The 18,296-nt window shown below is 36.3% G+C and overlaps 1 protein-coding gene across 6 annotated transcripts in view; it reads right to left on the bottom strand.

Annotated features, from left to right (window-relative positions):
* usp36 (ubiquitin specific peptidase 36) overlaps positions 1 to 18,296 on the bottom strand; it is an 84,840-nt gene that overhangs the window by 20,990 nt on the left and 45,554 nt on the right. For all 6 annotated transcript variants that reach the window (XM_073026250.1, XM_073026249.1, XM_073026247.1 and 3 more), the window contains 8 exons: positions 16,067 to 16,169; positions 15,505 to 15,572; positions 12,832 to 12,902; positions 12,012 to 12,094; positions 9,505 to 9,616; positions 8,842 to 8,982; positions 1,715 to 1,815; positions 1,407 to 1,545 (listed from right to left, as the gene is read on the bottom strand). In XM_073026250.1, coding sequence (XP_072882351.1) covers positions 1,407 to 1,545; positions 1,715 to 1,815; positions 8,842 to 8,982; positions 9,505 to 9,616; positions 12,012 to 12,094; positions 12,832 to 12,902; positions 15,505 to 15,572; positions 16,067 to 16,169 — 818 coding nt within the window. The remainder of the gene's footprint in view (positions 1 to 1,406; positions 1,546 to 1,714; positions 1,816 to 8,841; positions 8,983 to 9,504; positions 9,617 to 12,011; positions 12,095 to 12,831; positions 12,903 to 15,504; positions 15,573 to 16,066; positions 16,170 to 18,296) is intronic.

Genomic DNA, 18,296 nt, shown 5'->3' with positions numbered 1-18,296 from the left:
CCACAATCAGCTCTTTCGTCTTACTGACATTGAGTGCCAGGTTGTTGCTGTGGCACCATTCCACTAGTTGGCATATCTCACTCCTGTACACCCTCTCATCACCACCTGAGATTCTACCAACAATGGTTGTATCGTCAGCAAATTTGTAGATGGTGTTTGAGCAATGCCTAGCCACACAGTCATGTGTATATAGAGAGTAGAGCAGTGAGCTAAGCACACACCCCTGAGGTGTGCCAGTGGTGATCGTCAGTGAAGAGGATACGTTATCACCAATCCGCACAGACTGTGGTCTTCCGGTTAGGAAGTCGAGGATCCAATTACAGAGGGAGGTACAGAGGCCCAGGTTTTGCAACTTCTCAATTAGGACTGTGGGAATGATGGTATTAAATACTGAGCTATAGTCAATGAACAGCATCCTGACATAGGTGTTTGTGTTGTCTAGGTGGTCTAAAGCCTTGTGAAGAGCCATTGAGATCGTGTCTGCCGTTGACCTATTGTAGTGATAGGCAAATTGCAATGGGTTCAGGTCCTTGCTGAAGCAGGAGTTCAGTCTAGTCATAACCAACCTCTCAAAGCATTTCATCTGTGTTTAATATTGATCATAGGCATTAACTTGTTTAATTCTGAATAACTCTGGTCATCTCATGTCAACTTCTAGTTAAGGATTATTAGTGATTAATATACCATTAGCAGAACAGAATTTAGTATCACTCATTACAGACAGATATATGATGACTGAATTTATTTGTTCAACTTGAGGGATCAAAGGATTACGGGACTGTTCTGTTCCTTCTGTTATGTTCTCCATCAGTAAGACACCTGACTATCCCTTGATACTGTATCAAAGTGGTCATGTCTATATTGATAAAGACTGTAGACTTGTGGAAGAAAAATTATACTGAAAAGATTGAGAAACAACCAGTGATGCATTTGAATTTCATTTAACTCAAGACATAGTGAAGATTATTTTTCTACAAATTTCATCTTGCATATATACAGTATATATATTGAATATAGCTGGACAATGTGCCTGTGGATCTCTCCTGAGCCTTGTCTTGCAATGCCATTTCCCATTCAGAACAATGAAGTGTTGCAGGCTTTGCTATTCCTACACTAGAACATAATGTTTATGTTAGATTAGAGATATAGCATGGTAACAGGTCCTTCCGGTCCAAAGAACCTGCGCCATACAATTGCCTGCATGTGACCAATTAACCTGCTAACCCACGTCTTTGGTACATGGGAAGAAACCTGGGCATCAGGAGGAAAGCTATGCACCCATGGGGAAAACATACAAACTCTTTACAGACAGTGGCAGAAATTGAAACTGGGTCGCTGGCCTTGTAATTATCCACCTCACTTCCATGCCCCCCCCCAACCCCAACATTATTCACGTATAAACTAACCTTTATCATCAGAGGAGAGCCCAAATATCCATTCTGTATAGGTTTCTTTGGCACAGTTGTGCCGTTGCTGGTCTTGACAATTTGCTGAATAGAATTCTGCTTTGACACTTCATCCACACTACTCTTGGCGTTTGGCATCCTGTGACAGTGAAGCAGTTCCAAGTTAAAAGACATAATTTTTCAAATTACAGACACTCTAGTCTTTTGCAACAGTTAGATCCCAAAAATACACTGTAGACTTCAACTAAAACATTGAATCTTTACACATACAACATCGATGAAACCACAAGGCAATCAGCAACACCAACCTCAGATAGAAAAGGACATAAGCCTGCTGGTTCAGCACCACTTTGATGTTACTACAATGGACCATTGAATCATTCATCTGATACCACTGACCATTGCTAGCCTGAAAGAAAGCAAAATAATATTCACAATCTGGATAAATCATGATCTTTGTAACATCAGTTCATGAGACTGTGTAACCTGTCTCACCACATCTACCACAAAATTGCCTTTATAATCTTTTTATCTGATTTGCATTTCATTTTTAATCACTGAGTGCTTCTGAGGAGAACTGAATGTTCCGTTTATTTTCACAAATGAACTTATAACTTTAGAGATTGAAACTGATCTAGCGTTGGATGTAAACATGAGTTCATTTTTGCAGGTTATTTTTTTGACAATACTTGCGGAAGAAAATAGTTACCTACAACTGTCTTGAAAGTAGTTCATAAATCAATAGGACGCAATAAAAAGTTACTATTCAAAGAATTAGCGCAAGTCCAGTATACAAGATAAATGAGAAATCTAACTACTGAGTAACTTCTTGAGGTAATTACATAGGAAACCTCATAGGCATGTCTATAGATGCAGCTCTTTAGCCCCTTGCTAACAGCCATTGGACTCAGCGGTGTGAAAACCACCTTTCTCAGTCTCCATATATCTAGTGTTGGTATGATTTGGGTCCCACCAAAACCAGAAAGTTGGGATGTTTTGAGCATCCAAACCCCGATCTGTGTAAATACTGCCCCATGCAACTAGCCATTGGCAAGAAATAACAGATTGTACACTGCATACAATAATAAAGTATACTTACAAATTTCAGCTTTATCAGTTAGGAGGAAAAAGATTTTAAAAAGGGACCATTGCAGTTAACCCAGTCTAAATGTGCACACAAGGTGGAGCTCATCTTGAAGTTGTCCTTAACTCACATGCTGGACCCACAGTCTGCATGAAAACCCACACCACCCTCTGAACGTCACTCGAAATTCATTATGAACAAACGGGCTCTCCCATAGGAGTATTGGTCCTTCCTCCTTGAAGCCATTCATCTGCATAAAGCACCTTGTCCAACAGGGATGGCATCCTCAGCCATCTTCCCTCCTGTCTTCTCCCAGCTCCCGTCATAAAGACCTCGACCCACACCAGTGTCCGTCACAAAAACCTCCCCACCTAGTGTTCTTCAGAGCCTTCTCCCAATTCCACCATCCTGACTGGCTGACACAACATTCCCAAGTTGAACAACATAGCCCCTTAACTGGGGGACGTCACGTGATGACGTAGGATCGAGACGTGGAAGTCCAGCTCTCCCGTAAAAAACTAATAAATTAGTGCTTAAGTGAAGAAAAGTTAGTAAATATTTTCTAAAAACTACGTCTAAACTACTCAGGATTTTCCTTAGATATGCCTCCTAAACAGACAAAGAAGAAAACTACTACTTTGAAGACAATACAAGCTGGCCCGGCCACCATGAAGAAGCCTCGGACTCGAGTGCATCTCACATCCGGCGATACAGAACAGGAATCGGCGGCAACATCAACAGTCTCTAAGAAGAAACAACAGGAACTGCGCGTGCGCGAAGGAAAGGGCATGTGGAAACATGAGCAATTTGAACTACAAATCCCAGCTACGATTGGAAGTGGAAGTGAAAATGAACCCAAGGTGGATTCGGATTCTCTGGAACATACAGATGAAGATGAGGAGGTAAAAGAAGAACAACAGGAAGAGGTTGGAGGTGGAAGATATTCTGGAGACATAAGAGAAGCTTTGGCGCAAATAATGCATGAATTAAAAGAATTAAAAACATTAAAAATAATAAAATATATTAAAAATATGAAGACTATGTTTGATAAAATGGTGAAAAACAGGAGAAAATGGACAAGAAATTTAAAAAGCTGGAAGAATTAACGGGAGACACTATTGATAGAGTGAATAAAATGGAAGATAATATTCTTGCCTGGACATCAGAAAGAAAACGACTGTTGGAAAAAATAGTCGTGCTTGAAAATTTTAGTAGATGAAATAATATTAAAATTGTTGGTCTTAAAGAAGGGATAGAGGGAGAGGGAACCCAGTTGATTGAAATCGAAAGGGTCCACCGAGCCTCAAGACCAAAACCTCAACCTGATCAAAACCCACGACCAATCTTGATAAAATGCTTAAGATATCAAGATAAAGAAAAGATCCTGAAGGCGGCTGCCCAATGTGCCAGAAAGAGAAATGAACCATTGATGATAGAAGGGAAAGCAGTTCTTTTCTATCCTGATATAAGTTATGACCTTTTGAAGAGAAAGAAGGAATTTAATCCAGTGAAAAATGTTTTATGGGAAAAGGGTTATAAATTTATATTGCACCACCCGGCAACACTGATAATTTTTTTGGATGACGGAAAAAGATGATTTTTTACTGATCATCGGGATGCAGAGGAGTTTGCACAAGAACTCCCAAATATTCGTTAGACACGGTAAAGATTTAAAAGTGAAACAGATTAAAGATGAAGACCGGGACAGTGAAGTGAATTGATGGACATTAAGGACAGAAGAATATTTAAATATACTTTTAATTATATGATACAGGGGGAGAAAGGTAAAAATTTGAGAAATATTAATCGAGAGTAGTGATGTTATTTTTTCTTCTCTTATATATACTTTTATTACGTTACGGGGGAGCTGGGGGAACTTCGGATCGATCGCTAAGGGATTCACGTGTGTAATCATGGCGTTTGCCATGACCCGCACAACGGAGGGGGGTAATGTTGTGCTTTTTTTCCCATTCACGACATTAGCAGGGTTTTTTTTTAATAATCTATTTTTCTTTTATCTTTCTTTCTTTGCCTGGATGATCGGAGGGGAGACACATAGCAACATGGAGAATTTTAAAATAATTCCCCAAGGTACTATGAGAGTTGAAATATTGTGTATTATTATAGACTGGAGTAACCCCGTTAAAAATAATGACTAATTTACTGAATTTTTAAAGTTTTAATGTTAATAGGCTTAATGGACCGGAGAAAAGAAGAATTTTAACATACATTAAGAAAATGAAAATAGATACAGCTTTTATACAAGAAACACATTTAACAGAGATAGAACATCAGAAATTAAAGAGAGACTGGGTCGGAAATGTTATAGCAGCTTCATTTAATTCAAAAGCGAGGGGAGTTGCAATTTTGGTCAACAAAACTTTACCAATTAAAATACAAAATGTATTCATTGATTCTGCGTGAAGATATGTAATTATACATTGTCAAATCTTTTCAGAACTATGGACTCTTATGAATATTTATGCACCAAATGAAAACGATGTAAAATTTATACAAGAGGCTTTTTTGAATTTGGCTGACGCTCACGATAAAATATTAATAGGTGGAGACTTTAACTTTTGTCTAGACCCAGTTTTAGATAGGTCAACAAAGGTTGTTACAAAACCAAAAGTAGCAAAATTAACTTTATCATTGATGAAAGATTTAAATTTGATTGATATATGGAGAAGAATTAACCCAAGAGAAAGAAATTATTCATTTTATTCAAATAGACATAAAACATTCAAGGATAGATTTTTTCCTATTATCAGCCAATATTCAAGACAGTGAAAAATATGGAATATAAAGCAAGAATATTGTCAGATCATTCCCCCTTGATAATGACAATGATGATGAGGAATCGATTTACAGATGGAGATTTAATTCAATATTATTAAAACGTCAAGATTTTTGTGATTTTATGAAAAAACAGATTCAGTTTTTTTTAAGATATAAACTCACATTCAGTTGATGATAAATTTATATTATGGGAAGCGATGAAGGCATATTTGAGAGGCCAGATAATAAGTTATACTTCTAAAATTAAGAAGGAATATATGGTAGAAATAGATCAATTGGAAAAAGAGATTACAAAATTAGAAAAAGAATCTCAAAGATATATATGACAGAAGAAAAACAAAGACAACTTGTTAATAAGAAACTACAATACACTTCAGACATACCGAACAGAAAAAGCAATTATGAGAACTAAACAGAGTTATTATGAACTAGGTGAAAGATCACACAAGATTCTTGCTTGGCAGTTAAAAACAGACCAGGCTTCCAAAATGATAAATGCAATTAGAACAAGTGTAAATAAAATTACTTATAAACCTTTAGAAATCATTGAAATTTTTAAAATTTTTAATTCTGAACTGTATCAATCAGAATCACAAAATGATATTGTTGAGATAGAAAGGTTTTTATCACAAATAACTCTCCCAAAATTGAATTCGGAAGAACAGAAGGGATTAGATGTGCCTTTTACATTAAAAGAGGTCGAAGAAGTTCTAGGATCACTTCAGAGTAATAAATCTCCAGGAGAAGATAGTTTTCCGCCTGAATTTTACAAAAAGTTTAAAAAGTTATTAATTCCTCCTTTTATGGAGCTAATACACCAAGCGGAAAGAACGCATAAACTTCCAGAATCTTTTTTTGACAGATATTTTAATAGTATTGCCAAAAGAAGAAAGAGATCTTTTAAAGCCAACATCATACAGACCTATTTCTCTGTTGAACACAGACTACAAAATAATAGCAAAGATTTTATCTAACAGATTATCTAAATACTTACCAAAATTAATACACATGGACCAAACAGGATTTATTAAAAATAGACAATCGGCAGATAATGTAACTCGGTTACTTAGCATAATTCATTTGGCACAAAAGAGGGAAGAAATGAGTGTGGCAGTTGCTTTGGATGCAGAAAAAGCATTTGATAGATTGGAATGGGATATTTTATTTAAGGTATTGGAAAAATATGGATTAGGAGTATCTTTTATAAAATGGATTAAAACCTTAAATACTAACCCCAAAGCTAAAGTGGTGACAAATGGCCAAATTTCAACATCATTTCAGTTAACAAGGTCAACTAGACAAGGTTGTCCATTATCACATGCTTTATTTGTGTTGGCGATAGAACTATTAGCTGAATTAATTAGAACTGATTCAGATATTATGGGCTTCAGAGTTAATCAGGAGGAATATAAGATTAATTTATTTGCTGATGATGTTCTGATTTATCTAACTAACCCATTGCATTAGTTGCATAAATTATCTTCTAATTTGGAAGAATATGGGAAAATATCAGGATACAAAATAAATTGGGATAAAAGTGAAATTGTACCCCTTACTAAAGGAGATTATAGTCAATGTCGATTAATAACTCAATTTAGATGGCCGACAAACGGTATAAAGTATTTAGGTATAAGAGTTGATAATGATATAAAGAATTTATATAAACTAAATTATTTGCCATTATTGAAAAAAATTCAAGAGGATCTTGATAAATGGATGATGTTACCAACAACATTAATAGGTAGAGTCAATGTTGTAAAAATGAATATATTCCCTAGATTACAATATTTATTCCAAACATTACCAATACAATTACCGCAGAAGATTTTTCAAGAGTTAAATAAATGTGTGAGGAAATTCCTTTGGAAAGGTAAGATGTCAAGAATATCGTTGGAAAAATTGACATGGAAATTTGACCTAGGAGGGTTACAATTACCAAATTTTAAGAATCATTACAAAGCAAATCAACTTAGATTTATTATTTTTTTGATGAAGATAAACCGGCATGGATTAGAATAGAATTAGATAAAATAGGAGAAAATATACCAGAAGATTTTATATATAAATGGGAATCTAAATGGATACGGGAAAAGAAAGAATCTCCTATACTAAAACATTTGATTGATTTATGGAATAAAATAAATGTTGATGATGAGATAAAGAAATCTTTATTTGCAAAGAGACCTTTAATTCAAAATAAACTTATCCCTTTTACAATGGATAATCAACTTTTATATAACTGGTTTCACAAAGGGATTAGATATATAGGAGACTGTTTTGAAGGAGGTATATTAATGTCATTTGACCAATTAAAGAATAAATATAAAATATCAAATAACACTCTTTTCTGTTATTTCCAATTAAGGGCTTATTTAAGAGATAAACTGGGTCAAACAATGTTATTGCCGAAACCTAATGAAATAGAAACTTTAATTCATAAAGGAAAAATTAAAAAAATTATTTCTGGTATGTATAATTTGATTCAAAAACAGGCAATTAAACAAGGAATTCATAAGTCAAGACAAAAATGGGAAACTGAATATTAAAATTGATGAAACAAGTTGGTCAAGATTATGTCTTGACAGTATGACAAATACAATAAATGTTCGACTAAGATTAGTACAATATAACTTTTTACATTAAATATATATTACACCACAAAAAATAAATAGATTAAACTCAAATTTATCTGATCAATGTTTTCGATGTAATCAAGAAATTGGTACTTTTTTACACTCTACTTGGTCTTGTTTTAATATTCAACCTTTTTGGACAAATTTAAGAGTTTTACTGGAACAAATTATTGGAATACAACTTCCACATAATCCAACATTATTTTTACTAGGCGATATTGAAGGGATAAAATCGAAATCGAAACTGAATAAATATCAGAAAGAATTCATAAAAATTGCATTGGCAGTAGCCAAAAAGGCTATTGCAGTTACTTGGAAATCGGATTCATACTTAAGTATAGATCGTTGGAAGAATGAAATTTTTAGCTGCATTCCACTTGAAAAAATTACTTATAATTTAAGAGATAAATATGAAATATTTTTGAAAATTTGGCGCCCTTATTTACAAAAGATAGGATTAAATATATAGGTGCTCCGAAGATAAAATTATTGGTTATCTGGGGAAAGAATTAAATATACATATTAAAGCTATTATGAACTCCATGGAGCATGTGGGGATCTTCCGATATCCAGGCATTCTTTCTTTCCTTTCTTTTTTCTTCTCTTTTTTTTCCTATAGGGATATGTTTGGGGGGAGGGGTTGAGGGGGGAAGGGTTGACAATTTTTTTTCTTTCTGTAACCTATTTGAAAATTCAATAAAAAAAAATTTAAACATAGCCCCTTAACTTTAGCTCAAACCCAAACATGCTAAAAACAGAACAGACTGCTCTTAACGAACCGCGAAAATGAAATACCTACAGCATAACAGTAAAGATCTTAACCAGGGTGTTACCCATATTTCAATATTATGGTGAATTGCCCACATTTCAGGGAAGTGAAACAGTTTTGAGCTGTGAAGTTAACTGTGTGACTTCTCACCTTCACATAACAGTAGTAGTGGCCAGCATGACAACTGTATCCAGAATGTACCAACACTGCATACAGCCCATAATTGACAGGCTCACCGTTGGTTTGGGACATATATGGACGTATATTTAAATGTTCAGGGTAGCCAATGTCCTGTTCAAGCAGAGAGCAAAAATATAAAGCAGGTTTCAGAGTTAATCTTTATTTCCAAATGTGAGACATTCAGAGATATGTCAAAACATTATTTCAAACCAATTGTCCAAGATAATATATACTAAAAAGTATATACCAATATACTAAAAAGGGGATTCACTAATGAAACTTTATGTAGCTGAAAACTAGATTTTAACCAGAAGCAAGATACATTTTAGATCTAAAGTAGAGGTTCCCAAACTTTTTAATGCCATGCACCAGTAACATTAAGCAAGAGGTCAGTGGACCTGAGGTTGCTAACCCGATTTAAAGGCATTTACTAGCCAGCTTTCTTATGACTCTAAGATCTTGCAAAGCAGCATCCACTTAGAAATTCTGAAATAATAAACAATGAAGGAAGTTGTGCACCACTTCACAATGCATAAACTTTCACCACTGATTTACTTTTTTGCCAGGTAAAGTTTTGCTACAGCATAACAAAATGTCACAGCTATTAAGGTAATTAACTAAAGACGAACTCACCTTTGTGATTTTGCCACCACTGAAGTTTGCAAATCGCTTTAAGGAAAGTGTCAGAACATTTGATGCTCTATGAATGGAGAAGCGTTTGGTAGCTGGCACCTTCTTCTTGCACCTAATGAAAGTGGTAGTTATAGTCAATAACATCTTTTCAAATAAGTTAAAGATCAATGTTAACACTGTAGTGTACTGTACTTCAGCAACAATGGCAAACAAAAGCCTAAATTCTAACTGCAATACAGTTTAATCCAGTCCTGCAAAAATTTAAGATATTTTAAAATTGTTTCAACTATTTGTTATATATACCCAACCTTAATTTGTTAAAATTCACACTATTGGAATATCTGACAAGTATTGCATGTACATTTCTAGTGCTAAACAGAAGAATGTATTGGTTCCAAGAAATTTAATGAAATTTCACAAGAGTACTGAAAATTAAGGGTATTAATTATCTTAGGCTTGTAAAACCTTGCATAAAATGTCTGATGGGAAGAGCAAAATGAGCATGCTTACCTTGCCTTAAATACATTACTGTTTTTAAGTATGTAATGCCCTGGTTCATATCTGTACTGTTATGCTGTATGTATTTCATTTTTGGCAGTTCTGTAAGAGCTGCTTGTTTTCAGCTTGCTCCACTTCAGCTAGTTTGGACTACTCCTGAAGATAAGGGATGATGTAGAATGTGTGCCATCCAATTAGTGAGAGGTTTTCTTGGTGAGGGACAATAAGGCTGGTCTTGGGTTTCTATTTTTGTTCAGCAGACGATGAAGAGAGAAGAGGCTGGGGAGAACCAGTTGTAGCATACTATCTGGTGGGAGACCCGTTTGCTCAAGATGGATTGCGAATGACGTTCGGAAGGTGGTGTGGGCGTTCACGTTGACGAGGGCCCAACTCATGAGTGACAGAAGTTCAAGATGAGCTCTAACTTGTGCACAATTGACTGCTTAATTAGATTTTAAGATTCATATATATAATTCCTTTAATCGTATACAATGTACTGTTTGTTATTTCGTGGCACCAATTGGTAGCAGGATAGCAAATTACACAGCACTCACACAAACTAGGGTTTGGAGTGGGAGAGCGCCTCAATCTCACTAATTTGGCAGGGACAAACATTGTCTTCCCTAGACTTTTGCAACCAGGGTGTTTCAAATACAATCATGGAATAACATTCTCCCTCTCAAAGAAGAATGTAAATTAAGTAAGAATGTCATTTAAAAATAGTATATTGCAACAAAAATATCATTAAACTCATAGTAGAATGAAATGGGACATTAAAATTATCACTGTATTAATTTCTTTAAGACAAGTCATCAGGAAGGTGGTACAGGAGCCTCAGAATTCACACTACGAGGTTCAGGAACAGTTATTACTCCTTAACTATCAGGGTCTTGAACAAGAGGGGATAACTTCATTCAACTTCACTTGTCCCAAAGCTGAACTGTTCCCACAACCTACAGACTTATTTTCAATGACTCTTCATCTCATGGTCTCAATATTTATATATTTATTTATTCCTTTTTTTTAAAATTTAAGTTTGTTGCTTTTTCCACATTGGTTGTTTGTCTGCCCTATTGGGTATGTCTTTCACTGATTCTATTATGGTTCTTGGATTTCCACTGTATGCCTGTAAGACAACGATGATGAAGGTTGTATCTGGTGAACTATAAGCACTTTGATAATAAATTTACTTTGAACTTCGAACAACTGCATAGCAAGAATCAGGTGGCAAGGTTGGGAAAAAAATAACATGGAGAATCACCCCCAGCTCATCTGCAGAATTTTGAAGTGACTTTTTCCAAAGCAGTTTTGGGAGTCAGCAAGCTGTTAGTTTCGCCAGGAATTAATATTTATTTTATTTGGAGATACAGCACAGAACAGACCCTTCCAGCCCACTGAGCCTTGTTGCCCAGCAACCTGCTGATTTACCCTTAACCTAATCACGGGACAATTTATAATGGCCAAGTAACTTATTAACCAGTATGTCTTTCGACTGTGGGAGGAAAACAGAGCACCTGGAGGAAACCCACATGCACACGGGAGAAACTTGCAAACTTTCTTACAGAGGATGCTGGAATTGAACTCTGAACTCTGACGCCCCAAGCTGTAATAGTGTCACACTAAACATTATGCTACCTTGGCACCTCTATAAAAATATTTATTATATATCACATGAAAAGATAGCAACATATCATTTACATGAAGAACGTGCACTGCTGTTGTACAGCTTCAGACATTTACTGTTCAAGGCACAAACTGCTGATCTAAAGTAAAAATACATTTGACCTAAAAGGAAACAATGGTGTGAAAAGAAAGGAATCAATTATTCACTGTTCCTGAGCCTGGATACATAGTATATTCAATTTTCTATTCTCTCCCTTAGCTGAGGAAAAAGATTAATCATGGTACCTTCCTGATCAACACAGGTTAAGCAGTTACTCAATGAGCTTTCCTACTTTCCAAATTCACAAATGTTAAACACGACTTAAGACATTTTTATAAACACTTACTTTGCACACATGTAAGCATTCTCCCCACTGAGAAAATCAGGTTTCACAAAGAGTTCAAGAGCTCGGACAATGTTGGGTGCTTGCTGGAAGACAATGCAGAATGGTCAGACCAAAAAGGAAATGCTGAATAGGTATTTATTAAAAATATATGACTCTACTTAATCTACACTAACAAAAATTGCTAATCTTACAAGATATCCTCATAATATCTAAATGTATTTCAAATAACCCTCTCTGGCTTTCCACTATACTATGCCAAATGCTCGGCCACAGGTAAACCCCAGCTTACACCAGTGCTGGGTAACAGAAACTCGTCTGATGGAATTCATAGATCTATCCCAAAAAAATCTGATCTACTGAATAAAAATTCACTCGTGAAATTTAAGTCAAAAAATTATTTTGAACTCTCTGACGTGCACTGATGTTACGGCTTAAATGTTAGAGAAAATTAAGATGTGGATTATTTTATTTTGAGGCACAGTATGGTAATAGACCCTTCTGCCATAACGAGCCCACGACACCAATTATACCCATGTGACCAATTAACTTAATAACCCATACATCACTTATTTCAAAGATTAAAGGACATGAAAGATGCAACATGTTAAAATTAAAAACAACCAAGGCAGACTGACAAGACACTAAGAAGGCATCACTCTTGATGACGCCCATTCAGGATAATAACTCCGTTGAAAATTAACATTCATACTGAAGTTTACATTCCATCTTTTGGTGTAACTCAAACAGGACCCACACATGTGCTCCTATATTCAGATCATTTTTCAAAAATGACATTAACCCTTCAGAAAGATCCACTTACCCTTATTTCAAGGGCAATATCCAAATAAGGATCATACGTATCCGATACACTCTTGCACATGGAACACTTAACTTTGGATGCAGAAAGCGAAGAGATTCAAAAACAAAACAAAAATACAGTAATAATTAATGAACATTTGATACCGAGTGTGGAAACCCTCCCCCACTTGCCCTTTGGCCTCAAATCACCATTGGTAGAATTATAGTGTGGCATTAGCTGCCAAAGTCTATGATGTAGTTTTCAGTTTCTGGGAATCCCTTCAAATGATGACTAATGCTGAAAAGTGCACTTAGCCTGAAATATGATTTGTACTTCAAATAATCAATTTACACCTGTACATTATTTATACACATCTCACTATGCTAAGCAATACAAGGCAATAACTCATTCTCAATTCCTTCTCTTAAAAAGGAAATGCCTTATTTTTTTTAAATGTATCTTTTAACATTACTAAGCTCACTCAAGGTAAATGATGACATTTTTGACGGAAGTCTTGGCTGTGATAGAACATAGAACAGTACAACACAGGAGCAGGCACATCGGTCCAGATTAAGCTGCCAAACCAGCTAAAAAGTAAAACAAAAACACCCAAAAACTAATCCCTACTACATACGCAATATCCATATCTCTCCATCTTCCTCACATTCATGTTCCCATCTAAATATCTCTTAAAAGCCTCTAATGTATTTGTCAGGCATCTACCAGTCTCAAGTAAAAAAAAACTTACCTCTCACATCCTCTTTGAAATTGCCCCTGTACACATTCAATCCATGCACATTGGATACTTCTACCATGGAAAGCAGATAATTCCTGCCTCTCATAAACTTATAAATCTCCTCTCAGCCTGTGCCACTCCAAGTTTATCCAGCCTCTCATGTTAGCTCTAAACCAGGCAGCATCCTGGTAAATCTCTTCTATACCCTTTCCAAAGCCTCAAAATCCTTCCTATAGTGAGGCAACCAGAACTATATGCAATACTCCGGATGTGGCTTAACCACAGTTTTATAAAGTTGCAAATTAACCTCGTGACTTTTGAACTCAATGCCTCAACTAATAAAAGCAAGCATTCCAAGAGCCTTCTTAACCATCCTATAAACTTGTGCAGCTACTTTCAATGATCTTAAAATTTTAAGAAAAAGCACGAAATATGTACTTTTTAAAAATAAATACAAAGGTTAACTTTTAATCCTACAACAGGTGAATATTATTCATTAGGATTGAAGGGAGACCAACAACAGTATTTTCAGACTCATGAATTCACTGCTTGAAAGAGCTATGGGGGCAGAAACTCACTAATAGTTAAAGCACTTCATGTACCATAATCTATAAGATCATGGACCACACCTGGAAAGCTAGATTTGTTTCAGCAAGGCATCTGCAGTCAGCATGGTTACAATACACTCAGTAGCCATTTTGTTAAGGACCTCTTGTACCTAATAAAGTCACCACTGAGTGTGTGTGTTTGTGTTCTTCTGCTACTATAGCCCATCAACTTCAAGGTTCGATGCTCTTCTGTACACCACTATTGTAATGTGTGGTTATTTGAGTTTCTGTCACCTTCCTGGCAGTTTGAACCAGTCTGCCCATTGTCCTCTGACCTCTCTCATTAACAAGATATTTTCCCCACAGAACTGCCACTCATTGCTGTTTTTTTGTTTCTTACTCCATTCTCTGTAAACTCCAGAGGCTGTTGTGCGTGAAAAATCCCAGGAGATCAGCAGTTTCTGAGATGCTCAAACCACCCTGCTTGGCACCAACTATCATTCCACAGTCAAAGTCACTTAGAGCACATTTCCTCCCCATTCTGATATTAGGTCTGAACCTCTTAACCATATTTGCATGCTTTTATGCACTGAGTTGCTACCACATGATTGGCTGATTAGGTGTTTATATTAATGGGTGTACCTAAAAAAGTGACTGCTGAGTGTAGGTCCAATGACCTCCCTTGTTCTATAACTTCATATGATCAATGTTTTCTAGCTAAAGTATGAGGAGAGATTTGCTTTCCCTGGAGCAAAAGGAAACTGATGGGTTACCTGAGCGAAGAACATAATCAAATAAGCTCTACTTGGGCTTCTTGTGGGATACCGCTGGAAGCCCAAGAAGAGTTTATTCATCATCTACACTGGGAAAGCACTAGGTCTTTTTGTTTGAAGAACATAACATTTTGAGAGCCAGATCCATGGTAGTTAGTAAGAATATTTTCCCCAAGGTAGGGATATCAAAAACAAAAATGCAGATGTCTAAAGTGAAGGGAAAGGGCTTTAAAGGAGATCGGAGGGAATTTATTATTGTATGCAGAGTGGTTGAAATTTGGAAAATGGTGTCAGAGGAGGTTGTAGAATCAGATATAATCACAACATTGAGGCATCTAGACAGGCAGACGAATAGACAAAGCACAAAGATATGGACCTGAAGCAGGCAACTGGGATTCAGATTGAGATTCACCTTCAGATTTATCATATGTATATCAAACAATACAGTGAAATGTGTCATTTGCATTAACGACCCACATATCCCAGAAAAAAAATTAAATTTAAAAATCTTCTGCAGTGGGGCATAGATGCAGTGGGCTGACAAGGCCTCTGATTTTATTTCTTTACGACATTGCTCAAGTATCAAGATTACTATTACATAAAGAATCCATTTGAAACACTTTTTCAATGAACTTACCACGTGATCTAAGGTATCCGCCAAAGATCTGATGAACTAATGAAGTAGCTTGTGTTTGTCGATCCAGCCTTCAGGGTTTGTAAACGATTGGGGGGGGGGGGGGGGGGAAGATGGATTGGAGGAAAAGAGAGACACTATTACACTCAATTGGTGGATTACACTGAAGAAACATTGTTCACATAAAAAGTAGAATTAACTCCATTTCACTGTAATCCGGGGAGACAGAAGTACTCAGTCATTCAGCTGACTGTCCACTTGGTGAATTAAGAAAATAAATGTTTCAAAATAACTTTGTTTTAATTACACTGTGCAATGGTGGGCCCCAGATCGGAAAGTCATATCACAAATCCTGCCTGCCTAATTCAATACCAAATTGAGTCTCAGTTGGCACTAAAAAAAAACATCTGTCAAATTGCTTCCTTCCGCTCCATGCACAGATTTTATCCACGAGGGTACTAGCATGATGCAAGGGGAAAAAACAATTTTCTTTTAATAAGCAGGCACTTTGTTTACATCCTCACCAGTTGTTCTCAAAATCAACAATATGCAAAAATTAACATACTTGGTATAGCTGTTGAGACAAGCCTTCTGCATTGCATCAATGGTGTATCTTAAAAATTCATGTGCATCTTCTTGATTCCCAAATCGAAAATGTCTTGCTATTTCTGTAATTAAAATTAATTACAGGAACATGAGGCAAAAAAAAATCACATCATACAAGTAGAATTCTATACCATTCTCACCATTGTTGAGGTGTATTCTGGAGTTGTGGCATATAATTTAAACAACAGCTAGCCTTCAGATATGAATGTGGATTGTAGACTGAATTTAAAATGCAGCCCTGAATGAAGAGTCTTCCCGGAGCTGCAGACTGCAAAGCAGGAAACATCCATTTACCTGAGCTGCATACACAACTGTAGAGCTAATGGGATTAACATTCATCACGTATGTCCTAAGTAGAAACATAGAAAAGCTACAGCACAATACAGGCCCTTCAGCTCACAAAGCTCTGCCAAACATGTCCTTACCTTAGAGCTATTTAGGCTTACCCATAACCCTCTATTTTTCTAAGCTCCATGTACCTATCCAGGAGTCTCTTAAAAGACCCTATCATTTCCACCACTGCAGCCGGCAGCCCATTCCTACTTCTAAGCACCTTAAAACTATGCCCTCTCGTGCTAGCCATTTCAGCCCTGGGAAAAAGCCTCTGACTATCCACATGATCAATGCCTCTCATTATCTTGTACACCTCTATCAGGTTACCTCTCATCCTCTGTTCCTCCAAGGAGAAAAGGCTGAGTTCACTCAACCTATTCTCATAAGGCATTCTCCCCAATCCAGGCAACATCCTTGTAAATCTCCTCTGCACGCTTTCTATGGTTTCCACGTCCTTCCTGTAGTGAGGCGTCCAGAACTGAGCACAGTACTCCGAGTGGGGTCTGACCAGGATCCTATATAGCTGTAACATTACCTCTCGGCTCTTAAACTCATTCCCACAGTTGATGAAGGCCAATGCACCATATGCCTTCTTAACCACAGAGTGAACCTACATAGCAGCTTTGCGAGTCCTAGACGATCTGCATAGCAGCTAGGAGTGTTGGTACGAAGATGGAGGTATTTGAAAATTATATGTAATTTAAAGAAAACAATGTAGATTGACTGTAACTATAGAATCATTGTGCTGTTACTGTTGATCTTTAGCATATAAAAATGTCATGTAATTTTCTAAGGTGATTTCTAAGCTAAGGACATGTTCGGCACAGCTTTGTGGGCCGAAGGACCTGTATTGCGCTGTAGGTTTTCTATGTTTCTATTGGGTCAGGTGGGCTTCTTCTTTCAAGTGTGTGTCAAGCATGATGACTACTACTTGTTGTGCTGAATAAAGACTTCTAAATTCACTAACTTCAGTGTCTCTCCAATGAATTTTTTCAATCACAACAACCATAAAATGTGACGGGCACTTCTACATTCTGATTCAGATTTATCACATGTATAATCGAAACATACAACAAAATGTTTTGCTTGTGTTAAAAATTAGCACATCCGAGGATAGGGGCAACCCATAGGTATTGCCACAGGTTAGCTTTGTCTACTTTGGTCACATTCTTATTATTCTCACAATAACATGGTCTGAAGAAAATGACCTTTGGAAAAATCTTCCAAATACATTCTGGGAAGGATGCCTCAAACAATTAGCTACAACTGTGGGTGGTGGGGGATGAGTGGTGTTGGGATTAGACTGAACCAATGTTTCATACAGTTACTTTGCATTTTAATGAAACTTAAAAAATATTGTAAGTTAGGAGGAATTAATTTCATAACTTGAGTCTTGCAGTTTAGCAGGAAGAATACAAATAAAATTGTAGCAGCACATTAATCCAGTAATTTCACTACTTTACAAAGTTTCCCTCAAAAGTCATTGAGACTTGGTCAATTGAAAACAAAGAAATTTATTTCTCCAAGGAATAAGTATGAATTATTATAGAACCAAGGCTGATAGGTGGAGTTAATGCACAGACCTGCACTATCTCACAAACAAGAGAAAATCTGCAGATGCTGGAAATCTGAGCAACATCCAAGTGTGTGTGTTGACCTGCATTATCTATTTGAATATCAGAACAGGATTGAAAGGCTAAGTGGCCTACTCCTGGTTCTCAAGTCAAAAATGTTGTCATTAGTTCCTAAACAGCAAATTAATACCATAATAAAACTTTATAAATCAAAGTACAGCAAGATATTTAGTTAAGAAACTGAAAGTACATGTTGTAACAGATTGAAATGAATGGAATTTT

Source organism: Hemitrygon akajei, chromosome 22 (genome assembly GCF_048418815.1).
Source record: "Hemitrygon akajei chromosome 22, sHemAka1.3, whole genome shotgun sequence".
In the NCBI taxonomy this organism is placed as follows: Eukaryota; Metazoa; Chordata; class Chondrichthyes; order Myliobatiformes; family Dasyatidae; genus Hemitrygon; species Hemitrygon akajei.
This window is presented reverse-complemented; position numbering and strand designations above follow the sequence as displayed.